The sequence below is a fragment of the Passer montanus genome, unplaced genomic scaffold, assembly GCF_014805655.1.
Source record: "Passer montanus isolate IOZ18808 unplaced genomic scaffold, ASM1480565v1 scaffold128, whole genome shotgun sequence".
Lineage (NCBI taxonomy): Eukaryota > Metazoa > Chordata > Aves > Passeriformes > Passeridae > Passer > Passer montanus.
Genome location: NW_024359610.1, coordinates 1,296,600 through 1,320,881, shown reverse-complemented (window position 1 = coordinate 1,320,881; position 24,282 = coordinate 1,296,600). Strand labels below are relative to the sequence as shown.

Here is a 24,282-nt window from a genome sequence, read left to right as displayed (position 1 = left end):
GGGATTTCTCAGGAAGATTTGCACATTAAGGAATATTCAGGACTTTCCTCCATTCATCACCTAAAGCTGTTCACTGCAGCACCTTTGGCATCCCAGGCACGGTGGATCTCCAAGAAATTCCCTGGCCAGCTCCACACAGACAGTTTGGTTTATTTGTAGCTTGATTTCCCCCCATTAACCCAGGTTTCAAAGCCAAACACACAAAAATGACACAACATCCATGAGGATCCCACAGCACGAGGCCCTCCCTCAGAACTCTTCAATGTTTACACTAAATATTTATTTCTGTACAAAAATTTAGACCATTTTCATTGTTCCCAAGGAAATTTGCATGACCGCTTTTACATGACCCCATGATTTTCCTACATATATATACACACATATATGTATTTGAAACAGAATAAAACCCTTCCAGTTCTGAAGAATGAAGGTAAAACCCATCAGAACTGAAACATTAATGACAAGAATTAACTGTATTTATTGTCAATACTGTTGACTATTCTGTACATGTATTTCATCCCCATATTACAATAAAAACATTCAGAATAACTCAGTACAGACTGTGCAACAAGAGAGGAGCGACACAACCTGCAATTTAAAAAGTGGTAATAGCATCAAGAAAGTATTAATTATTAAATTAATTAAAAATGTATTATTAAAAAAAAAATAACAACAATGAAGGAGAAGTCAGCAGTCTTAACTTTTATACACTTAAGAAAAAGAGCCAAAAAGTAACAGTTTCTGTTCAAAAGCCTACTCACAGTTCCATTCACCAGGCACAAAGGCCTAAGGAATGCACAGCTGGGCTAAACCAGACAAAAATAAAGTGTGAGAACGGTGGCTTCTCTTTTAATCACCTAATATTTAACTGGATTCCAAGGAAAACTAAAAGCAGTTTTCAGAAGTTATATCAAAGTCAAGGAATAATGGAGTTAAGAGGGACAGGCAGGAAAAGACCTGGCTTTAAGGCAGCTCAGCATTCCTTCACCCGCCACAAAAACGTCCCAGGAGAACCACGGAATCCCAGACTGGTTTGGGTTGGAAGGGACCTTAAAGATCATTTAATTCCAACTCCCTGCCATGGGCAGGGACACCTCCCACTGTCCCAGGCTGCTCCCAGCCCCAGTGTCCAGCCTGGCCTGGGGCACTGCCAGGGATGCAGGGCAGCCCCAGCCTCTCCGGGCAGGCAGAGCAGCGCCAGGGAGGAGCTGCAGGCAGAGCCCACCCTGCTGGGAGAGCGTGTCCCACAGGAAACAGCTCCAGCCAGCACGGCTAAAAGCAGAGGTGGGAGGATAAGGAATGTGCAAAGGCATTTCGGCTTCTCCTACACCATCCCAACAGGGGGCTTGCTGCAATTCCTGATTCCCCAGAACTCCGTCTCTGGGCGTCATTTACAGGGAGGGCATGCATGGGATCAGCCCATGGATGCAGCTGGAAAAGATCCAAGGAGGTTTTTCCATGGGATCAGCCCATGGATGCAGCTGGAAGGGACCCAAGGAGGTCATTCCATGGGATCACCCCATGGATGCAGCTGGAAAGGACCCAAGGAGGGCATTCCATGGGATCACCCCATTAATGAAGATGGAAGGGACCCAAGGAGGTCATTCCATGGGATCAGCCCATGGATGCAGCTGGAAGGGACCCAAGGAGGGCATTCCATGGGATCACCCCATGGATGCAGCTGGAAGGGACCCAAGGAGCCCCAAAGGGGCAGGTGGGGCTGCAGAGCTGGGCAGGAACACCCTTTACCCAACCCTTTACACAATCCCAGGATCACCAAGGCTGGAAAAGCCCTCCAAGGCCACCAAGTCCAACCTGTGCCCGACCCCACCTTGGCACCCAGCCCCGAGCACTGAGTGCCACATCCAGCCCACAAACACAAAACTGGGAATTTGATCTCCTAACTCAGCTTTGGCTCCATCCCTTTTGCTTTTTAAGGAGTTTCCTGCAGCCCACATCATGCACAGGTACCTGTGTGGGATATGTGGGTATGGAAGAGGGGCACATCCCTGGGATTCAGCATTTCTGACAGAAAAACATTTCACACTCATTTTAATTCCCATTCTTGACATCAGCCAGCACAGACTTATCACCAAACTTGCACCAAAGAACCCCCCATGTCTTCACAGGGTGGGCAGAACAGCACATTTCACCCCAAAACCACCTCCAAAACCAGATGAGAAATCACATATTTGCTTGAAAACTTTCACTGCAACTCCCACATGCACAGTTTAAAGCAAACAGGCACATTTTTACAAGTGTTTTCAACTTAAAATCATAAATACTGGTAGGTTTTAAAGAATTAGCAATTGACATCATCTACAAATGCATAGGTATGATGGTACAGAGCTCCCCAGCCCAAATTTGTATTTGTTCCACCTCAACAAGAATTAAGAGAACGGAATGAGTTCCCTTCAGCTGCGCAAAAACCAGAGTCTGAAAAACAGAAAGTGGCAAAGGGGAAACAATTCAAGGAATGCTCTGATCAAATTTCAGGGGGGAAAAAAAAAGTTGCTAACAGAATCCTGGTTTTCCTTTACTATAATAAATAGCTCTATAAAATGTTTGGGCTAAATGACTTTAGTACCCACGTGTGAGTGCAGACACGGGGCTGCTCCAGCTGGGAGCTGCCAGCCCTCCCAAGGCTTGGCATTAACCTGGAGCCATCATTTTACACATTCTGAAATGAAATGTTCCTGCACTCTCAGCGTTAGCCACGTCCCGGCTGCGTTTCCTTCGGGAAGATGACAAAGTGTGGAGGGAGAGGAGTACAAAGTACAAAAAAGATCAAAGGAAAGGCGACCCTGCTGCGGACACACTCGGGTTCCTCCCCTCTGCAAACAGCCAGGACACAGCACCTGCCTGGAGCCGGTGTTAAATCAAGCATCGCAGGGTACAAACCTGCCAACCCAGCCCTGAGCCCTGGGGCAGCTCCGGAGAGCCGGGCCGAGGGCTGGAGCAGAAAACCGAGGGTGCTGAAACGTGCAGGGACACTCGACATGGGCACAGTGACACCGGGGCTGAGCAGAAAACCTGGATGGAAAACATGCAGGGACACTCGACATGGGCACAGTGACAGCGGGGCTGTCCCCATCCCACACCTACAGTCCCCCAGTCTGAGCTGGTTTTGTTTGTTAACCTCCCCACTTAGACAAGGACAGCACTGAGCTGAAGATGTCCAAGGAAGGACTCCCAGCCTCCCAGGTAAAGCAGCATTTTCTGGCTTCATCCAGTCTCAGCTGAGTTTCGTACATTTACGAATAGGAAAAGCTTAAAAAGCCCACCCAGCTCTGTCCTTACCCAAAGTCTGGCTTAGAAGGCTCAGGGTAGTAAAGTGACTCCACTGTGGATAAAGCTACAATAGAAAAACTCACTGGTAAGGCCCTCTTAAGGCAAGGAGAGAACTGCTCATGATTCTCACACGTGAAATAAAAAGCTACAGTGACAGCCCCTCATAATTCATCATTTTTGGCCATTTAATGTATTCACCACAATATATCCACATCTGGATTTATAACCAGGCCACATCTGGATTATCACACAAGTGCAAAGACATTTTCCTTCCTCAGTGCCACTCCTGGTGCCACGGGATCAGCCCAGGGCTGCTCAGCACATTCATCTCAATTAGCTGAAAACGACTTTTCAGCCCTAATTAATCCGACAGTGACAGCATGGAAGGAAGCACTGCCACCAGGAGCTTCCCAAGGCCAAGGATTCCTGGATGGAGTTATTTAAACAATCCCTCGACAGGAATTCCAGCCAACCACCCCGACACAAGGACAAATTCAGTATTTCCCGTCCCAAACTCAGGGATGCCTGATAAATGGCAAAGTGCTTGGAATGGCAGGGACAGGAGAACTGTAACAAATTTATCACAAATCCTGTTAAAACTTGGGTGTGGGGAGGAGAAAACCCACTCATTTCCACACACTGGGAGGCTTTTATACATATGTATCTCTGTTCTAAGGGAATGGGAAATAAAGCTGATTATGGAGTTAGTTTTAGGCACTTGAGCTGCAGAGGTGTGGAAGGTGCTGGTCAGGTGCATTTACCACTCACACACCTACACAGTGCTCAGCCTCCCAGAAAGAAAGGATATTAAAAACTGAAGCTGTTCACATTGCCCAAGTTTATTTTCCACCTCTCCTCACAATTAAAGACCTGTATAATTCCCAGATGCCACAAGCAGCATATTCCAGAGATGATTTACCCAACTGATGATCTTCTCAACCAAAAGAAACATTTGAAGCATCAGATTACTGAAATATGACCTTTTTTTTTTTTTTTTTGCTACTGAAATGCCATTTTGCAGCATTACTTCAATACCCATTTCTAAGGCCCCTCCCTTTTGCTAAGAATGAATTTCATGGAGAACAAAGGCAAAGCTTGAGCTTCAGCTGGAAGCCAAGGCAGCAGAACCCCAAGGCTGAAACATCAGCACACACCAAGGTCACTCTCAGGGGGAGGCAACCCCTGCCCAGCCCAGTGGAAATCCCTGGATTTCCTATGGACAGAGCTGGGAGAAAAATGGGAATTCCCCTACAGGGAAAAGAAAAAAAGCTGTCAACAAGGAGCACGTACACAGAACACAAAGGGGTCCAGAGATCAAAAGATTGGCTGCTCTTCTCAGTGATTAAATTTAAAACATTTCTGAGCTCACACACGTGCACTTCAAAGCACCATCACAGCAAATATTCCAGGTGAGAGCCTGGAAATGATCACAGAGTCTGGAATTGATCATAGCAACCATTGCAGTGAGTCTGGAATTGATCACAGAGTCTGGAACTGATCACAGCAACCACTCCAGGTGAGTCTGGGATAGATCACAGCAACCATTCCAGGTGAGTCTGGAATTGTCACCTCTGCTGTCAGACCCCACCATCCCCCTGATTTAAACCCCCAAAGCCCTGGACAGCACCATAGTGTGTCAGCAAACATCAGCCACCACTGAATCCTGGCTGCATTTGCCCTGAAAAACACAAACCACACAGAAAGCTCACAGTGACCCATGAGGTGTTTGCAGTCAGGGCTGTGCACTGACCAGCACACAGAGAACAATTGGATGCTGGCACCCTAAGCCCCTCAGGGCACAGAAAAGCCTGTGTCACAGCCAGCCCTGAGGTGAGCAGTCACTCCCAGGCCCTGCTGGGCTCTGTGGCCACTGGGGAAACCAAGACAAGGTGAACCTCAGAGGCCACAGCAAGGGAAGTGGCAGGGGGAGGGAAAGAGCAAAACCACCCCAAGTGATGTGTAAACACAGAGTATCTGCCCACACCTGCAGCAACCAGCACACCTGCACAGCTGACAGAGTCCCTGCAAGGCACAAGCAAGCAGCAGAAACCCCGAGGCTGCTCCACCACCACCAAAAACAGCTCCTTTTCTCACCAGCCAGCCCCCAGCTCACCCAGCCTGTGTGGATTCAGCCCAGGGAGGACATAAGACTCAAAAACCAAACACTTGGGTTTAGAAGCAAGTCTGCTTTTTCTTTTTTTAGACTAGAAAATGTACAATTCCATTTCATATGCAAGTGTGCACAGAGCTCGTTGCTTGTAGATACTGTCAGAGAAACTGAGAGAGTCTTTGCATTAAATTGTTAATTCTTCAAACATTGATACATTTTGCAATACACCAGTTAAATACCAAGATCTATGTGCATGCACTAGAGATATATGCATGTACACCTTAATGTTTAACAAAGACAGCAGATCCCCCAGCCAGGGAGTGTTGGAGATACCAAAAATAGATTAAAAAGTTAAATTCTTTACCTGCCTTTGTTAAATACAGACTTAGAGATTGCCTCCCCTCCTTTCCCCAGGATTCCCATGCTCCCAGGGAGGCAGGTGGGCAGCAAGGCAGGAGCTGACCAGATTATCCCAGAACCAAAGAGAAGCACCTTAAAAAGTTCAAACTAAGCTTTAAATGTCTTTAAAATGCCTTTTCCATCCTTACCAGACACGGGGGCTGAGAAAGGGAAGAACATTTTAAACACAGTTTAGTTTCATTTTGCTGAACTCCCAATGCATCTCCCACAGAAGAGCCTGGCATTTCCAACCATCCCACTGCCTTCCCAACTGCCTGGATCCTCTGAAGTGGGAATTCTGACCCCCTTCTGCCTGGGACAGCCATCCCAGCAGGAGCTGCAGCAGGGAAAGGTGATCCTAGTGTTCTCACACTGCCTGGGGAGCATGCAAGGGAGTTCTGCTTTCAAGATCTGCCCTGGAACTCGTGTGGGTCACTTGGAGCTTTTCAAGTAGTGTCATCTGCTTTGTCCCCATCCAGTCCCCTCCACTGCATATTGGTACATCTGCACATTTTAGTATCTGCACATTTTATGGAGCAAAGAGAGTTTTTCCTCTGAAAAACACTTCATTAGAGTCTGCCTTGTACGATTCCAGTGACACTTTCAAACATACTTGTGTGCCTCTTCTTTGGTTAAGAAAAAAAAGATACCTTTCCCTTTTTGACAGCCAAGGGTATTTCTGCCAGACCTGAATCAACCAGCAGAGCAGAGAAGGAAAGCAGTGGACAGGACCTGCAGCATCACCCAATCCAATGATCACCACAATAAAAGAGGAAAACCCATTCCATCTGAAACTCTCTGGAAAATTTGTTCTGTTTGCCAACCCTGGAATTCGAAGCTCAATCCATGTGCCTCAATCCATTCCAGCCTCCTCCCTATTCCAAAAACCATGTGGAAAACCAAGCAACGGGCTGAAGAGAGAGTTTGTTGATCAGGTTGTGGAGAGCCAAGGTGTGATTGAGTTACAGCCGTACGGACACGGAGCGACATGGCCGTGCCACAGATCAGCACTACTGCCAACAGACTGATTCAGCTTTACACTGGGCTGAGCAGATTGCAATTAACCTAGGATTGAGGTATAAATATACACAAATATGTACAGTACACATACAGGAAAAGAGTTCTGCATTTGTAACATGGGCAGCCTCAGAAATACTGGAGAGTCGATACCTACGGCGTGATTCGCTCGCTGATGTACTGGGATAATGCAGCCAGCACCTTCCACTGGAGAGGGCTGCAGTGGGATAATGGAACTCTGAATCAAAGCTCCTTCCTCTCGCTCCATCCTCCCCACGCCTGAGGCCGGGCTGTTCCGAGGGGCAGCTTGAAAAGAAGGTTGGTCACAGCTCTGAGCACGTCCTCCGAGGAGCCCGAACCAACCTGGAGCTCCTGTGCTCCTGTGCCTGCTCCCAGCTCCTGTCCCTGTGTGTGTGTGTGTGTGTGTGTGTGTGCAGCTATGTAGAAAATACAGTTGCCATCAGTTCAGTATAAATACATCCACCCCACCAATCTGCCACTGGAACAGCTCTGCTGCAGCAATGTCTGTGCAAAGAGGTCATTAAAAATCATCTGATCTTCAGCCGGGACATCATCCATTCCAGTCCTTGGCACAGCCTGGGGACACAGGAGACAACATTTAGGGAATTCTCAGGATAACCCCAAAGGTAACTCCACAGCATCAATTTAAACTCTTCCCAAGAACTCTGAATCATTTCTGGAAACTCTTCACTCCCTGCATGGCACTTCCTAGATCTTATTATATCATCCATGGCCAGAGAATTCAGATCCCAGATCTTCAGGACATGAACTTCTCCCTAATTAGGATCATTCTTAATAAACCACATTTCAGTGGGGCCCCACCTCATCCCACCCTCTTTAAGCCCAAATCATATCAAGTCTTATCTCTGTGAGTTGACACTGTGGGTTTGATGTAGATTTGGTGCTCTGAGCCCACAAATCTTGTAAGGATCAGGATTATGAAGCTGTGATGCCCTGGCACAGGTTTCCCAGGGAAGCTGTGGCTGCCCCTGGATCCCTGGCAGTGTCCCAGCCATGGCATGGGTGGGATGGGATGATTTTAAGGTCCTTTCCAACCCAAACCATTCTGGGATTCTGGGATTCTGGACAGGGGAGGAATGTGTGTTAAACCCAAATACCACAGTACAGCCCGCCAGAGTAATTCCAGACTCCCATCCCATGGGCACAAATCCCTCTTACCCCTCTCCAGTGAGAGCACAGCAGGCCTGAATGTGCCACTGGTGATCCTTAATTGAAGTCAGCTTCAGGAACTGGGAGATCTCAGCTACTGTCATGCACTCCTTCACATCCTGCTTGTTAGCAAAGATCAGCAGCCCTGCTTTCTTCAGGTCCTGGGGAGAAAGGAGAGGAGGTCAGAGCAGCCCTTGGAGGCAGAGGAGGGGACACCAAAGCAGGGAGCCCGAGCCAACAGTGCTCCAGAGCAAAGTGCTGCAGGCTGGCAGGAGCTGCAGGAAATCCTCTGATCCAGCTCTCCAAACAGCCAATTCCTGCCGTGGATGAGGAGTCAAAATCTCAGGACAATGTTTTGCTGAGCTCCACGAGGATCAGAGCCCTGTGCACCCTGCACCTGAGCAGCACTGACAATTTGGAACAGTGACTCCAGGGATGAGCCTATTTTACCTCAAACTGCCTGGAATTACAGGAAGGCACGGGTATATTATTGAAAATCTTTCCCTTGGAAAGCAAAAAGGTGTTCCCAGGAAGGCAGGCCAGCCCAAGCACTGAGCTGCCTATCAGGCACACTCCTGTTTACAAGCAGCCAAATTAATTCCCAAATAATCAACTACTCCAGAAAATAGCTGCAACTGAGCTGGACAACTCAATTTTGCCTTAACAGCAACTCCTTAACATAGAACTGGCTAGGAGAAAGAAAAGATTTTCAAGGAGCAAAGAAAAGCGATTTAAAATCAATATTTGACTTTCATTGCTGCTCTCTCCCAACGTCACAGCCACGTCTGGAGAGGGAGCCTGGGAACATCCTGCTGGGACACAAAGGGCACATTCACTGCTCCCAAATCGGCTCCACTCTGCCTGGAATTCCAGACCTTCCCTGCGGCAAAATCAGCTCGTTAACAACTTCATCCTCCTCGAGAGATCAGGAAACAGAAGATGCAGGTTTTTGCAACAGCCTGAGGAGCCCAGCTCTGAAATCCCAATCCTGGACAGCAGCACCCAACCCCCGTGCCACATTTAACACCCACAGCCTGACCTGCTCTATGAGAATTTACTTTATTAAAAACAATTTACGTTAAACATCAAATAATTAAAAAACAAAAGCAAACAAAACCAACAAAAAAAATCAAACAAAATAAAACCCACAAAAAATTAAAACTTGAAAGATCCTGTGCAAAGCCCTTGTTTTTCCTCAATGGAAATCCATAGGCAGGCTGTGCCCTTCCTGCAGGCTCCCAGACTGTGGCTATAGGTTAAATATAGATGGAATATTTTAGGCTATAATGCCATCATTTTTATGCACATTTTTTTGTTCTGACACTTAAATTTGGAAGCTCGGTGTCAGCTCACACACCCTGATCCAGTTTGCATTCAGGTCATGCCACAGATGCTGCCTGGCTTTTACATCAGCCCAGCTCAGGTTCAGACCTGACCCAAGGCTCAGGTTTAAGGAGGGTCTGTACAGTTTAGTAATTCCCACTCTGGAATTGCAAATACCCACAGAGCAGTGGCTGCTGCAGCCACGGGCTCAAGTCCCTTCAGTTTTAGAGCTGGGTGCTCTAACACACACTGTAAAAGTTGTAAAACCTCAGGCAACCATGAAGACCTCAAAAATAATGATTAAATTATTGCAGGATAATTTTTTTTTTATTATTTAAAGGCTCTAATTCAGACATTAACATGGACTGAAGTACAAAACCCACAGATGTCCCTGACAGGTCCCAAGTGCTGTTTCACTGGAGCACTCTGACGGGCTGCTTCTGTAATTCAGCAGTAATTAACAGCTTTGCTGGGAGTTTCACAGAACACAGTGCAGCAGGGACAAGGCAGTTCAGGGTGTAAATCTGCTTCCCTCAGCATGTATCAGCCAGATAACTAAAATAAATATTAAAATAAATATTAGAGACACAGGGTGCACTCACCTCGTGTGCTAACATTTTATACAGCTCTTCTTTAGTCACAGAAATTCTCTCTCTGTCTGTGCTGTCCACCACAACTATCACAAACTGCAAAAAGGGAGAGTTATTAGGCAGAGAAACTCCTGCTGTTCCACTCCCAGCCCATTATCCAGCTGGATTATCAGACCCCATCCCTGTTCCCAAACCTCCCTCCAGCCCCAGTAATCCCACCACAGGCCTGGGGTTGTTCACTCTTGTGCTGTGCTTTGGGTACAAAGGCAGCTCTGACACAACTTTTTACTTTCTGTTCTCCATTCTTCAATGAAAAATTCATATTGAAAGCAAGAAAATTCTCAGTAATCCCAGATGTGGTTTTGTTCTTTCCTTGGTGTAGCTGAGGCACCACACAGATCCCTCAAATAATTAGCTGCAGTCTTTAAAACAAAATGCATCAGCTTTCTCTGTCTAGGTCAAGAACTAACATGCAAATAGATATTTGCAAAGGATTAAAAAAGTCCTGAAGCTCCAAACTCCAAGAACATACTCCCAGCTTCATTTAGGCTGGAAAAGAACTTTAAGGAATCACAACACCTCATAGGGTGGAGAACAAAGCTAATTATTGTGATAATTAACTTAACCACGCAAAACATAATTTGTGTAATCTAAATAATTGCATTTAGATTGTATTTGAGAACACATAGGAAACCTTGATTTAAAGCATTGTTTTTATGAAGTTGTGTGCTTGATAAAATTTATATATAGATATATAGATAGATATATAGATAGATATATATAGATGGATATATATAGATATATAGAGATATATTTATAGATATAGGTATATATATCTCTATATATAGATATATAGATATAGATATATGTACACATATGTGTGTGTGGACTGCAACTGCACCCCTGAAGAGTTCTGAGAACTCCTGGGGATTATCAAGCCGACCATGACAGGAGCTGCCAAGGTTTTGCAGGGAAACTCTGGGGCTCCCTCCACTGCAGGGAGAGCGAGCACGGGCACAGCCAGGGGGACCTGCAATTCCCAGAGCAGGCAGGCAGCAGGGCCAGCCCGAGGGACAGCAGGGGCAGAGGGCAGCGTGGGGGCTGTCACCTCGGTGTTGGTGTAGTAGGTGTTCCAGGAGGAGCGCAGGGACTCCTGGCCCCCGATGTCCCACATCAGGAAGCGCGTGTTGTTCACCACGATCTCCTCCACGTTGCTGCCGATGGTGGGAGAGGTGTGAACCACCTCGTTCATGGAGCTGCACAGGGAAAGGGACAGCACGGTCACCAAGGCCACCCTGGAGCTGCACCCAGGGACAGAACCTCGGCAAGCGCTCCCTGGGCAGACAAGGCAAGGGCTGATGGTGGAAGGTGCAGAAATGTAAATAAAAACAGCATAAAAAGGACTCGGTGAGCTATGTAATAATCAAATTATAGAGCTGAGAGAGCACTTGTGAACAAAATGTGTTATAATTAATTAAACCGTGGAGCTGAGAGCATTTTTGCTTCAGAAGTTTTGGGAGCACTCAGCTCTTCTTTCTCCAGGCCTGTTTTGGCTCACATGGGACAGAGCAGTTGTTTTGCTTCAAGAATGTGGTTAAGCCACAAGATTCCCAAGTTTCAGAAAAACAACAGCTCATCCTCCAGCTCCACCAGAGACACTTCACCCACTCCATCCCACTCTCCTTCCAGGGCAGGCCACTAAAACCAGATTTTCTTCACAATGCTCCATGTCCTAACTTCCTCCTCTTCTCCCCTCAGCACAGTCCAATATACAACTTTTTGGAGACTAATGCAGCCATTAAATATTCCAGATGTACTGTCAGTGATACTGAGTGTGACTTTGTCACTAAGAACACCAGTTTCATCAAACAACCAAATGTGTGCTCTGGATTCTCCAAAAGTTCAGATTATTTAAACTCGACTGTAACAGGCAAAAAAATTAACAGTAGCTCCAAGGCAAACCATCTGTGTTCAAAAGAACTTAATTATTTTTTCTTCTGATCATCTTGATACAGCTTTTCATTTTGTATGAACCTTTTTGAAGTGCCAGCAGAGCTTTTAGTTACAGTGACAGCAATTTGAGACTTATAATGGTGCTGGGATATTTCCTGAGAGGATACAGAGAGCCAAGGAGATAAAGGGATGGTGCAGTGCTCTGAAAAGCAATCCCAGTTACCCTGGGCCAGTGCAAGGAGAGCTGAGTACGAGAATGGGAGAAAAGGAAGTGTCTGCAAGAGGGAAAACGGGATCTGCAAAGATGGGGTAGGGCCAAGGAGGGGTAAGGCAGGAGAATAAGGGAGCTGGGAAAGTCCTGTGGAGTCCAAGTGGGTACAAGGAAAAAGGAGACAGACAGAGATCTGTATGAGAGGGAAAAGAAAACACTGAAACTGCAGAAATAAGGGGAAGAACTGCGAGACATTTGTGGAGGAAGTGGATTAAAAACCACCAAGGACGGCCCTCAGCTGCAGCAGTTTCCAGTCTTAAGAAATACCCTTCATTCTGTTTGTGCTTTTTAACATCTCTCACTCCCTCTCTAAATCACCATCACCTTCACCTTTCACTCTCCCTGCAGCGTGCCAGGGCACCAGCAACCAGAAACGTTTTGGGAAAGGCAGGAATGTGACAAACCCCAAGCACTTCCAGAAAGCCAATTTTAAATGTGGGCTTGGAGCAGCACGGCCACACCGTTTAACAGGAATTATTTCTGACTCAGGAACACTCCTCAGTGCCACACACTGCACGTGGGAAAGGGCCAATCTGTCCCCAGCACAAACAGACCTTGAGCTGCTTGTGCCACCCAGCAGCCTCTGAGCCTGTGGACACATTGGTGTCCTCTATCAAACTGCAGCTGAGGAACTGAGATATGAAACTCATTTGAGCTCCCTGTAAACCAGGAGCAAGGTTAATGCAAGGCAAACACAAATCCATGCTGCTGCTGAGGGCAGAAGGTGCAGGACAGCACGGAGGTGCTGTCCTGGGTTTGTGCTGCACCAGCCTTCCTCCTTCATGCCATCCCAAACACAAACTGATCTCAGCGCTGGGGACACAAGTCAGGGCAGGCAGAGGTGCTTTGCCACTCACAGAGTGATCCCCCTGCTGTTCAGTTTTGCAACAGTGTCCCGTGGCCAGCACTCACTCCAATCATATTTTATGGGCTGGCAGAGAGCCGAGGCCGTGGCACCGAGGGTGGCTGGGACAGCGTGGCAGCAGCAGGTGAAGTGATCCAAACCCCTCTGAACAACACCCCATTGATCCAGCAGAGCCCCTCCCAAACGCCAGCCAGCCTCTGCCACCTGCAAGGCCCTGAGGAAGCACCCAGGGCCAGCAGCACGGCTGGGAACGCCCCGAGCAGCCCCGCGGCTCCTACTTACAACTGGTACAGGATGGTGGTTTTCCCTGCATTGTCCAGGCCCACAATGATCACCTTGTGCTCTGCAACGGAAACAGCACGGGTCAGTCACAGCTGCTGGGGCTGCACCAAGGCTGGGGCCACGTTTGACGCTGGTCTCCTGAGCCAACAGTGCCCAGCTCCAGGGGCCAGGTGTGGTTGTGGGCCAGCCCGGGAAGTCTGTGTGGGCAGGGAAGGGACTGGCAACTTCTCCCCCTCCACAGAACCACGCCTGAGAGACCTCAGAAGGATGTGTTCCATCTCTGACTGCCAGTGTCACGCTGGGAGCCTCTCCCAAGCTCCTGCAGGGTTTTGTGTCACACTGCATCCCCCCAGCCACGACAGCTCTCAACTCCACTTTCAACTTTCCAGCTCTCAGCTTCTTTCCCTTCACCCAGGCTGCCTCTTGATGTCCTTGCAAAGAACGGGTAAAACCCAACCCTGTGCTCCCCTTTCCTCCTGGGCAACAGATGTGCCCTCCAACACTTCACAGGACACATTCACCCAGCCTTGGACAAGTCACCAGGAGCTCCACAACCCACCTCTGACCTTTTGGAGCCCAATGCCCCGATCAATCCTTGCTTCCCTTCAGCACCTCCTCTCCTGTGCAGCACAAAAGTCGCTGGGAACTCTACAACTGGTGGAGTCAAGCACATCCAAATGGACGATTCCCACTTTGGGAGAGCACAGCCAGCTCTCAGCTGTTACACAACCTTCACTTGCACAACCAAGCAGGACCAGTCAAGTAAAAGTTTGGTGAGAAGGGGGTTTCTCCCCTCCTTCCCCGTGTCCCCCAAGGGCAACAAAAAGCATTAAAAACATGCCCAAGCTTCACACACTGAGAGGAATCCCTGCCAGCAAACTGATTTATCCCACAGGAGAGGGAGGGGACAGGGGTCAGGTAAGTGGGGGTTTCTGGGGCTTGGTTTTACCAATATTGTGTGGTTTTGCAGAGTTGTCTTTTATGCCCTCCAATGCAAAATGCAGCTTTAATAACTTTGCACAACTGCACAATATTGTAAAAGCGTCTGCTTACCTGACCCCACATAACTAGGAACTTTTGTTTCAGGTGGGATGCTGCCAGCATAGTGGATGTTAGGAAATCAGTTGGAACAGAAGGTCTGAGGTGGGGCTTGGATGCTACAAGACAAAAATATTTTGCTGTATTTGCACTACAAGTTAACGGGGACACAACTGGGACAATCAACCAGCAGGTGTGAGAGTACTGAGGCTCACTCAAAATCAAATTCCAAGGACTTCAGAAACATGGAAAGAGCATCAGGAGGTGTTTTGTAAAGTTACAACTCTCACAAACACCTTGCTGCAAGGAGACAGGTGTTAAAAATCCCAGAATGGTTGGGGTTGGAAGTGAAACCAAGGATTATCCAGGCGTTAAGAATCCCAGAATCCCGGAATGGTTTGGGTTGGAAGTGAAACCAAGGATTATCCAGGCGTTAAGAATCCCAGAATCCCGGAATGGTTTGGGTTGGAAGTGAAACCCAGGATTATCCAGTGCCACCCCCTGCCATGGCAGGGACACCTTCCACTGTGCCAGGCTGTCCAGCCTGGCCTGGGACACTTCCAGGGAGCCAGGGGCAGCCACAGCTGCAGCTATAAATCATAAAAAACATTTACTCCGTGAACGTGCCACTTATCGAGGATTGCCACTTAAATCCACACTCTGCCGACAGCAAGACGAGCCCACCCGCCACGCCGCGCTCCTCTGGCACAGCTTAATGATTTAACAGGCTCAGGAAATCAGCACTCCAGTAATTGAAATAAAGTGGGGGAAAAAAAAAAAGGTTAAAGCCCCGACTTCCAGGAGCGGGCGTGGGTCCCTCCCGGCTCCCCGCGGGCCTCACCCTGGTGGTTGAAGAGCCTCCATATCCTGGTGAAGAGGATCCCCATCCTCGGCCGGGCGCTCCGGGCCTCGCCGGCCGCGGCTCTGCGGGGCCGCGGCGCTCAGGGCCCGCCGCAGCGCCCCGAGTGCCGGCTGGGGCCGCGGGCTCCTCACGGCCCCTCACGGCCCCCGGTGCCTCTGCGGGGCTGCAGCCCAGCCCAGCCCGGCCTCCCCCTGCCTCCGGCACCCCCCGCTTCACGGCTGAGCCCGCTAGCCGCGCCCGGGGCTCGCCGCCCTCACGGCGAGGGATTGCTCCCCGTAAAATCACCCCCTGCCTTCAGGTTTAAAGCGTTCCTCCGGCCCTTGGCCACAGTGCTGTCCCTCCATCCCCAGTCCCTCTGCAGCTCTCCTGGAGCCCCCTCAGGCCCTGCCAGGGGCTCTGAGCTCTGCCTGGAGCCTTCCCTTCTCCAGGGGAGCATTCCCAGCTCTCCCAGTTCATGAAGAAGCCACGTTCACTTTGCCCTGCTAAAACTTGGTGCTCTGAGGGAAAACTCAGGAATAGCGTGGGGAAAGTTGCTCCCCAGTAGCTGGGGGAAGAGTTTGCACAAGGGCACTTTTGGCACTGGAATGGGCTCTAAGATCTGCCAAGAGCCTTCTCTTCCCCGAGATGAATTTCTCTGTCCAAACTCTGCAGTGAGTTTAAATCCTCAGGGATTTGGAAATGCCAGGCAATAATAATTAGGTTGTGCACAGCTGTGTTGCTGCCTGAGACAAGACAGCAACAGTATTTGCCCTCTCACTTGTCCTGGCCCTGACTGTAGTAATTTGTGATTTGGGTAATGGATAGAATAAGTTTTACATCTCTTGTGTCTCACTATTCATCAAAGCTAATAGTAGAATAAAATCTTTTAATACCTGTCAGTTACCCCATCTCTGTAAAAACTAAGAAAACCAACAGCTGACACCTAGCTCCTTCCCCTGCCCTGGCACGAACACCCTCCACTGTGCCAGGCTGCTCCCAATGTCCAGCCTGACCTGGGACACTGACAGGGATGGCACATGAAATCTCCTCTCTTATTCCAGAGGTTTTTATCTTTCCTTCAAGCAGCTTTTATTCCCACAGCAGCTTCTTGCGTTTGATTTTCCCTGCTGGTCCGGAACCAAAGCAGCAAGGCCAGAGTAATCTCCAATTTTCCGTGTCCAGAGACTTGTGTGTTTCCTGTTGCTCTGGAGGGGAATTCGTGGCCCTGAACGGTTTAAGAAGGGAAATATCCTGACAGCCCCCTGTGCCAGTCCATCCCTGTGCCACAGCCCTGGTCCTGGCACCGCGGGTCAGCTCCTCCGGTGTAAAACATTCCACAAGTTCGGCATCCAGCCTGCCATGGCGTTCATTATTCATTAGCTGGCAATTATCCCCCTTTCTGCCGGCCCTCAGCTTGGAATTTCAGAGGCACTCGGGGTTCTTCTCTGCTCTCAGCTCTCCTGGGCTCGGGGCAGGGTTCGGTGGCTGCACGGCTGTGGGAGAGCTACCAAAGTTCAATTAACCAATTTATTCTGATTATTTAAATAAAAAACTCTGAGGATTTCACCCCGTGTCATTTGTTTGGGTTTTTTCCTGGCGCAGCCTGGTTGAACCTGGATTGCACTGCTGGTTTTTATGAGCTGAGCTGAGCTGAGCTCCCCAGTGCTGCTGGAAGCTTTCTAGGAAAACATTCCAGTGGGCAGGGCTGGTACAGGCTCGCAATTCCCCCCTGGAAATCTGGGAGGGGTTTTTCGGGTCGTGTACGGTTTGTTCCAGCTGTAGCACAGACAGGGTCAGGGAGTGTGTGCTGGGGAAGTGCTTGGAATGCCGACAGAAGGATCTCACCATGGAAATGCTTCTGTGCAGGAAAAAACCCAAACGGAGAGAATATGGGATGGCTGAGGCTGGAAAAGGCCTCCCAGATATTTGAGTCCAACCATTCCCAGCACTGCCCCGTGTCCCCAAGTGCCACATCCACTTTGAAATCCCAGCAGGGATGGGCACTCCACCTGAGCACCTTTTCCTGAAGGAATTTCCCCAAAATCCCCCCTGAGCTGCCCTGGGCCAGCCTGAGGCCGTTCCCTCTGCTCCTGTCCCTGTTCCCTGGGAGCAGAGCCCGACCCCCGGCTGTGCCCTCCTGGCAGGGAATTCCAGAGAGGGAAAAGATCCCTGGGGATCCTCCTGTGCTCCAGGCTGAGCCCCTTCCCAGCTCCCTCAGGGATTCTGCAGCCCCTTCCCAGCTCCCTCAGGAGTTTTCCAGCCCCTTCCCCAGGACACAGACAACTTAAGCAGTTTAAGAAATTTCAACCCCTAGGATCATACGATAACACACAAAAAGCATTTTTTTTTGCTCAGTTATGTTTATTTGAAGACCCTCCTGCTTCTCATCAGCAGCTTAGATGAAAGCTCACGTGCTGAGACCTGATTTTGCACCCACAGCCCAGACAATGCCATTGAACAGAATTTTAAGAGCTTTAGATCTGCCTGAGGGGTGCAAATGCACGAGCAGCTCACCTGGCCAACGTGCTCCTGTCCCTCCAAGGCAAGGTTTGGGTGCTCACAGCATCTCCGGGAGGTTCTGGTTCCTGTTTCTCCTTTTGGGAAGAGGACGCTGGAACTCTCTGCCAGAGGCAGCATCTTCCAGTGCTTTCAGTTTTCCAAGGTACCATAAATGGCTGGAGCTGGCACTCAGGTGGGGATCAGTCACAGTGGGACTTGATGGCCTTGGAGGTCTTTTCCAACCGTCACCATTGGTGCTAAACAATTAATTATCTTTTAATTATCCAATCCTTAATCTCTCCCACCATTCTGCTCCTTGTTCCTGCCTAGGAACAATCCAGGAGATCCCAGCAAGGACCAGCTCCAAACCCCTGAACATTCCCAAGAATCCTTCAAAGGAGCAGTTGGCTGCCAGTACCTCATTCCCTGCTGGATCAGCAGGAATTATCTGTATTTTGGTACTTCTGGGTCGCAGCTATTTAAGCTCATTACAAAAATAAACATCATTTATTTCGCAGAGCAGATGCATCTCCTTCTTCAGAACCTCATTAAATTTTCCTAAAAATGCAACACGTGAGGCTGTTGCCAAAAACTATTGGCAAACAGCAAAAATGCCACAGGACTCCGGGTTTCTCCCAAGCATATTCCCAATCTTAGTGCAGGACACAAAGAGACTGGACAGACTTTTAAACGCTTGGTAGTTTTGTTCATTTATTGTAGAAAAGTTATTGTAATGCAGTTCATCTTTGTACATCTAAATTCCAGAAAACGAATCCATAGAAATGAGGATACTATGGGCATGCAGTCTGCATGATCCTGGTCACAAAAATAACACCACTTTTTTTTTTCCTTTTTTTTTTTCTTTTTTCCAATTTTTGTAGTTTTCTTTGAAAGCCACTAAAAGCAGAGGGAGAGCAGAGCATGCACCACTGTACACGTTGCATAGTATATGGTACCCACATGCCTGGTCAGGTGCTACATACACGGGGTCTAGAGGGAAAACAAAGGGAAAATCAGCAGAAAACACAAATTTGGGGTGGCTCTGTCCCAGTAAAGGCAGTAATGTCTTCACCAGTGTGGCTCTGAACTGGCTCCCAGTGAGGCAGCGCTGCCAGGCTCTCCCTGGGAACCAGTCTGGCTGAGAAACAGAGATTTTCCAGGATGTGAGGAGCCCGAGGTCTGGAGTGTGCAGTTGGAATGGCAGATCCCAACGTTCTCCCCGCTCTGCTTGCACACAATCTGCATTTTGCTGGCCTGACTCTCCCTGTGTGCCCCAGGAGGGAACCAGTCAGGTGTGTCCCAATCCCAAACACACCACACACAGTTCCTTACCCTCACCTCCCTTCAGGTTTGCAGGGAATTCTTGGGAATTTGGGGGGCTGTGACTCTCCCCTCCCCTCTCCAAGCTCTTTATCCCCACAAACACTTCCTGGGAGTGTTTCATTCCCGACCTTGGGCTGCTGCTGGGTTCACCAGTCACATCCCAGATCTACACATTGGCCAAAATTAAAGTTATTCATGTGATTTCAGCTTCCAGGAGGAAATCAGCAGAAATGAATGCAGTGGGCTTTGCGATTTGAAAGGGTTCTTTTTCTTGTCATTGATTAATTCATATGGAGGGGACAGAAGTTATTGAAAAATCAATCCCATGTGCAAAATGCCAAAATCAACTGCTGAAGTATCAGGCAGCGAGTAAACAGATCAAAAATGCAACAAATCCACTGATGCTGGATCAGAAATCTCCCCCTTGGTTCCAAAACCACGGTGCCAGACGCAGGAGTGGAATTACGGTAAGTTTGTGCTATTACAAATGTGCTTCTTTCCCCTGGCTCTGTTTTCACACCGCTGGCAGAGGAGAGAACTCTGAGCTCTGTGGATTCTCTGCTGCAGAGCACATTCAGCACGGGATGTCCCAGTTAATTACAGCTTGGTTTTCAGGCAATCCTGGTGAGGCAGGGGAGGATCAGGAGGTGCCATTGCTGGGCAGACCTTGCTCTTGGACCAGACAGGAGCTGGTGGCACTGCCAAGGAATTTGGTTTCCCAAATTCCCAAGGCAGGTCCATAAACCATCCTGAGACCAAGCCAAGGCTGCTGGTTCCAAAGGAATAAAGGAGTGACACTTGTTAACATCAGAAATTATTCCACCTCCTCCCCAAGTTCTAATCACAATATTTCTCCTGACTTCTTGAGTGGATTCCACACACACTGAAAGAAATCTGAACTTTCACTCCTAAATGACATTTTCACCTCTTTCTCTGAGTTAATTCCTTACATATATTTCACAACCTTATTAAAATTTCCCTTTTTTTATAAGATAAGCCTTTATTTTTCTATATAAAATAAACTGGGCTTGGTAACAACCTCACCAAGGTTATTCAAATGCCTCTTAAAACGACACCACACTCTCTTTTAGGATCATTTAAACTCCATTTCCCCAGAGCTAAGCCTGGCTGCATTACAGGACCCTGCAGCCTTTGTAGGACTAATATTTGAGGGAATGAGAGGCAACTCCAACAAAATACATGGCAGCAGAATCCCATGGATCCCAACCTGGACTGGCACCAACAGGGGTAAGAGAACCTGATTTTAAAATGCACATTTTTAGGAGCAAACCCAGGTTTGTATAAATGGCATTTTATAAAATATGCTTCTGATTTTTGTCGTGTGTAGGCTCCAATTATTTTGCCTTGGAAAAAAATCAGGAATGTGGGATCAAGGACAAGTTTCAGAAGTACTGAACCTGTGAAAGAAAATACAGCAGAGGACACATTAAATGGATCATTAAAGAAAAAAGGAGTGTCAGAACCCCTGACTTACCCAAATCAGTGTGCTGTGAACAACAGGAATAATACTGTTTTAGAATGGTGAAGTCAGTAAAGACAGGAGAGTCTGGATGCTCCAGGGAATTCTGTGGTGTTGAGACCAAACTGAATTCAGAAGATTTGGCATCAAACTGAAGTTACAAACATCAGCAGCTGTGAGTTGCACTTCCCATGGGAGAAATGTTTGGCATCAGGAAAAGAATCTGTACATGTTAAATACAACTCCAGGGAGAAACTATTTGAAATGCAAAGGTTAACAATTAAAATAATTGATTCCCAAACATAATATGTGCTGAATTTTCTCTTTAGAGATTGTTGTTATCACCTTCATTGGTTAAATCCTTGTTAATCCCAAAGTATCTGAATGAGAAACTGGATAACAACACAACTTTAAAAAAGTCCTTGTTTTATAAACATTTCTAAACCCTCTGTCCCTGCCAGAGCTCAGAACAGAGCTCTGGTCTTCAGCATTATTTTAACAACAAGAAATGACGTGAGGACTGGATGAGGCTGGATTGCTTCAGTCAGGAACACATGCACTCCTCAATTTCAACTAAACCACCAGAGAGCTGCTCAGCAGTGCTGGAATCCCACCAGGAATCACCAATCCCAACCCCCAGCACAGCTTTCACCCCTTACTGTGTCCTGGACAGAAATCCCTTCTTCAAACAACCCTGCCCACAGGATCTGCAGTAAATGAGGAGTCTCCCAGCCTGGCTGGTGTATTTGTACTTCAAGAATATCTCTTTTCACAGAATTCAACACCCCAGCAAGGAGGGAGGCCTGCAGGGCCCCAGGCTCCTTTGATCACAATGGAACAGGCTCTGGGAGAAACTCAGGACCCCCAGGAGTCGAGGCAGCTTAGCCACACAGAATAAAGGACCTCAGGCCCGTCCCTGGCTTCCCTCCCAAGTTTGATTTTGTCACACCCAAGTTGTTTTGGCACTTGAGATGTGCAGGTGATGGATTGTGCAGAGTGTGGTGGCTGGGGATCCTTCCCCTGGCCTGGGGTGACATGGAAGACTGAAAACAAGGCTCCAAAAGGCTCCAGGAAACATCTGACTGCAAATATGCAAATCTCCTCAAGCAGTTAACGAGCAGATCCCTAATCTAGTGCAGAATAAAGAGAAGCAGCTGCTGCCCAGGGCTCTACAGCTCCCCTGCAATCAATTCTTCCGTGCAGGAAGGAGGAAAGCTCAGAGACGAGAAGGGGCTGCCCAAGGCCTCCTTTGTCCTTTCTGTGTGCTGGACAAGGAAAAAGGGCTGGAGAACCTCCTGGAGGATGCTCCTCTGTGCACAGAATCCTGCAGGAGCTGCCAGTGCCAGGTCCTGCCCAGAGCTCCTCTGGCACCTGAGCCAGGGGGAATTGGGCAGGATCAGGTCTGGCAGATCCACCCAGAACTCTGGGACTCCAGTGGATGCACAGATTTCCACATTTCCCTTGGTAACTGCTCCACTGGGATCACCCAGTGGTGCTGCAGCTGCCTGGTAGGCAGTGGGGTCATTAAAATAAGTGATTAATTAATCAGGTGTCTGCCACCTCTTAATGCTGCTGGGATGGGTGTGGGTTTGGGTGTCCCACACAGGACATGGATTGCTTTTCCCAGTAACTTCAAGAGGATAATCAGACTCCAGGACGCTGGAAACACCAGTGGGCTTTGCCAGCTGGTCCAGGATGTAGAAGAAACCAGAATATTCCAGAAATTCCTGTAGCGCTACATGCTTTCAAAGCCTGGGTTCAGCAGGCTTTGGGAGGAAAACAAGCAAAAAAAAAGTTAATGATCCTTATTTTGGGAAGAAAAAAAAAAAAAGCTGTGACATGAACCTGCATAAACAAATGCATGTTCAGCAAAACTGTGTGAATTCCAGGGAATGTGTGCGGTGGGAATTTCGGGAGGCTCTGCTGGAAGATGTCAGTGCTTGTACAAAATGGGCAATGGGGGTCAATTTTCAATCCTATGGGATCTAAGGCTTCACTGATGGTGTAAAACACAAGGTCCAGCCACAGAAATTCATCTCTTGGAAGGAACTCAAGACTCAGCAGGTGAAAGAAATGATTGGTAGGAAGTAAGGCAGCAGTATCTCCAAGGATTTATCATAGCTCTTGGAATCCAAAGCTCGGAATCAGCTCCACCACTTCCCTGGGAGCAGATTTTTGTCTGATGTTCCCTTTTTATTGCAATTCTGACCAAGATGTTGTTTGAGATGTCTGTCACTGATGACTGGTTCAAGCCCACTCCCTCCCCTTGGATTCCATGGCTGGAATGGATCCTCTGCAGAGTTCTTGTGCGCCGCTGGAATGTCAGACATTCAGAGGTGGATTTGGGAGGATGGAACATGTGGGCAGCTACTCGGGGTACTGGGATGTGGGGACTTCACACACGGGCTCAGAGGAGGGGATTGTTTTCCATTTAAAAAGCAGGATAAAAATGGGAGAAAAATCTGATGTCTCTATACTGCTGTTCCATTTTGGGACTTTAGCTGTATTCAGGTAAAAGAGTGGGAAAAAATAAAGACTATTCCCAACCCCCAAGCACACAAACGATGGAGTTTGTTCCTTTTCCTGTCCCTACTTCCCGTCTCCTGTCGCAGCTCCTCCCTGCTGGTCCCAACAAAACTGTCAGGACTGCCTGAACTCAAGAATCATTTGGCTGCAACGTTCATGCCAGGTCTAAAAATAATTTGGAACTGGAAAGTGTTTTGTAACTGCTGCAATAATTTGGGATATTTGGCACTCTCGAGAGTTTACATTTGGTTTGTCTGAAAAAGCCATTCTGGAAAGAAATCGTTAGAATAAATCCTTTTACTCTAACCTGAAATGGAAATTGAGCTCCCAGCAAACAAATACTGGAGCTGACTTTCTGACTTGCAGTGGTTTGTAATTTTCAGATTTTTCTTCGTTGTTTGTTTTTTTTCCCAACATGCTCACGTCGACTTTCCAGTCAATTCACCCAAATTCCAACAGGAATTGGTTTATAAATTGGTTCCAACTGGAACTGGTCATTTGGAATTTCCAGCACAGGAAATTATTTTATAAGTGCCTCGATAAGTACCCAAAATTACAAACGGATGTGTCTAATACCTAAGGACAAGAAAAAAATATGGCTATAAATGCAAACGCTGTATGAAACCCAAAAATAATCCCAAAAACAACCTCTATGATCGGGCAGAAACGGAAGGGCCGGGCTGGGTTTTGCTGCCCCCTAATCAAACATCAATGACAGCAGAGTGCGACCGCGGGTGTCGCCGCCACACCTGCCAAATTAACGTGATCTAATTGTTACTCCTAGCTAGGTTATGGCAAGGTACCAGCGGGTGGATGCTGCGACTGCCCGGCCGCGGGGCTCAGAGCCGGTGCCGCGAGTCGTGGCTGTACCCGCCGGGGGAGCCGCGGTTGCGGTGCGGTTTGTACGAGTCCTGGTAGGGGTCAGGGAATTCCTCCTCCACGAGGGGATAGTGCTCTCGGCTGTGCTGGGAACTGGAAGACAGGCGGTTCCTGCTCTTGCGAGCCCTCTCGTTGTGGTAGTTCTCGTCGGAGGTCATGAGGCTGCGCCGCTCGAGGGGAGAGTTCTCCGCGGAGTGGGCGCCGTGCCTCCCGCGCTGGCTCTGCGGGGGCCAAAGAAGGCAGAGTTAGTGCCCACCCCTGGGCTGCCCAGCTCAGCTCTGCCCAGCCCAGCCCTTCCAGCAGCTCCTGGCTCTCATTTGCTCAGCAGAGCCTGGCTGCTGCAGGGCCGGGAGCGGGCCAGCTCCGGTTCCTGGAGCGGGAAGCTCGCCCTGCTGAGTATTACA

At 48.4% G+C, this 24,282-nt stretch overlaps 3 protein-coding genes across 10 annotated transcripts in view; 1 reads left to right on the top strand and 2 right to left on the bottom strand.

Moving 5' to 3' along the window:
* Positions 1-148: 148 nt before the first annotated feature.
* Positions 149-4,749, top strand: LOC120497316. 3 transcript variants are annotated; one of them, XM_039698614.1, is made up of 2 exons: positions 149-1,500; positions 1,701-4,749. In XM_039698614.1, the coding sequence occupies exons 1-2, from the start codon at positions 927-929 to the stop codon at positions 2,027-2,029; spliced, it is 903 nt and encodes a 300-aa protein (XP_039554548.1). In that variant the 5' UTR covers positions 149-926; the 3' UTR covers positions 2,030-4,749. The 3 variants fall into 3 exon arrangements, with proteins under 3 accessions (XP_039554548.1, XP_039554546.1, XP_039554547.1); XM_039698612.1 differs by having other exon boundaries at positions 149-1,600; positions 1,651-4,749; XM_039698613.1 differs by having other exon boundaries at positions 149-1,642; positions 1,693-4,749.
* Positions 4,750-5,457: 708 nt separating this feature from the next.
* On the bottom strand, positions 5,458-15,309 carry ARL5A (ADP ribosylation factor like GTPase 5A). Its single transcript, XM_039698615.1, has 6 exons — positions 15,172-15,309; positions 13,293-13,353; positions 11,030-11,177; positions 9,934-10,017; positions 8,018-8,169; positions 5,458-7,414 (listed from the first exon to the last, which is right to left on the bottom strand). Exons 1-6 carry the CDS (start codon positions 15,215-15,217, stop codon positions 7,366-7,368), a joined length of 540 nt encoding a protein of 179 aa, XP_039554549.1. The 5' UTR covers positions 15,218-15,309; the 3' UTR covers positions 5,458-7,365.
* Positions 15,310-18,354: 3,045 nt separating this feature from the next.
* Positions 18,355-24,282, bottom strand: part of CACNB4 (calcium voltage-gated channel auxiliary subunit beta 4) — a 75,895-nt gene continuing 69,967 nt past the window's right edge. For 3 of the 6 annotated variants that reach the window (XM_039698616.1, XM_039698618.1, XM_039698620.1), the window contains one exon: positions 18,355-24,099. In XM_039698616.1, the coding sequence (XP_039554550.1) occupies positions 23,839-24,099 (261 nt within the window). In that variant the 3' untranslated portion in view covers positions 18,355-23,838. The remainder of the gene's footprint in view (positions 24,100-24,282) is intronic. The other 3 variants (XM_039698619.1, XR_005626479.1, XR_005626478.1) reach the window with 3 other exon arrangements.

What these genes read in the sequence shown, in the direction of transcription:
- LOC120497316 (XM_039698612.1), top strand. Translation starts at nt 927, where the DNA reads ATGGAGTTAAGAGGGACAGGCAGGAAAAGACCTGGCTTTAAGGCAGCT. An exon ending in GATGGAAGGGACCCAAGGAG is followed by an intron (nt 1,601 to 1,650) that starts GTCATTCCATGG and finishes GGACCCAAGGAG; the next exon opens with GGCATTCCATGGGATCACCC.
- ARL5A (XM_039698615.1), bottom strand. Translation starts at nt 15,217, where the DNA reads ATGGGGATCCTCTTCACCAGGATATGGAGGCTCTTCAACCACCAGG. An exon ending in CCTACTACACCAACACCGAG is followed by an intron (nt 10,018 to 11,029) that starts GTGACAGCCCCC and finishes CCCTTTTTGCAG; the next exon opens with TTTGTGATAGTTGTGGTGGA. An exon ending in TGTGCTCTCACTGGAGAGGG is followed by an intron (nt 7,415 to 8,017) that starts GTAAGAGGGATT and finishes CTGTGTCCCCAG; the next exon opens with GCTGTGCCAAGGACTGGAAT.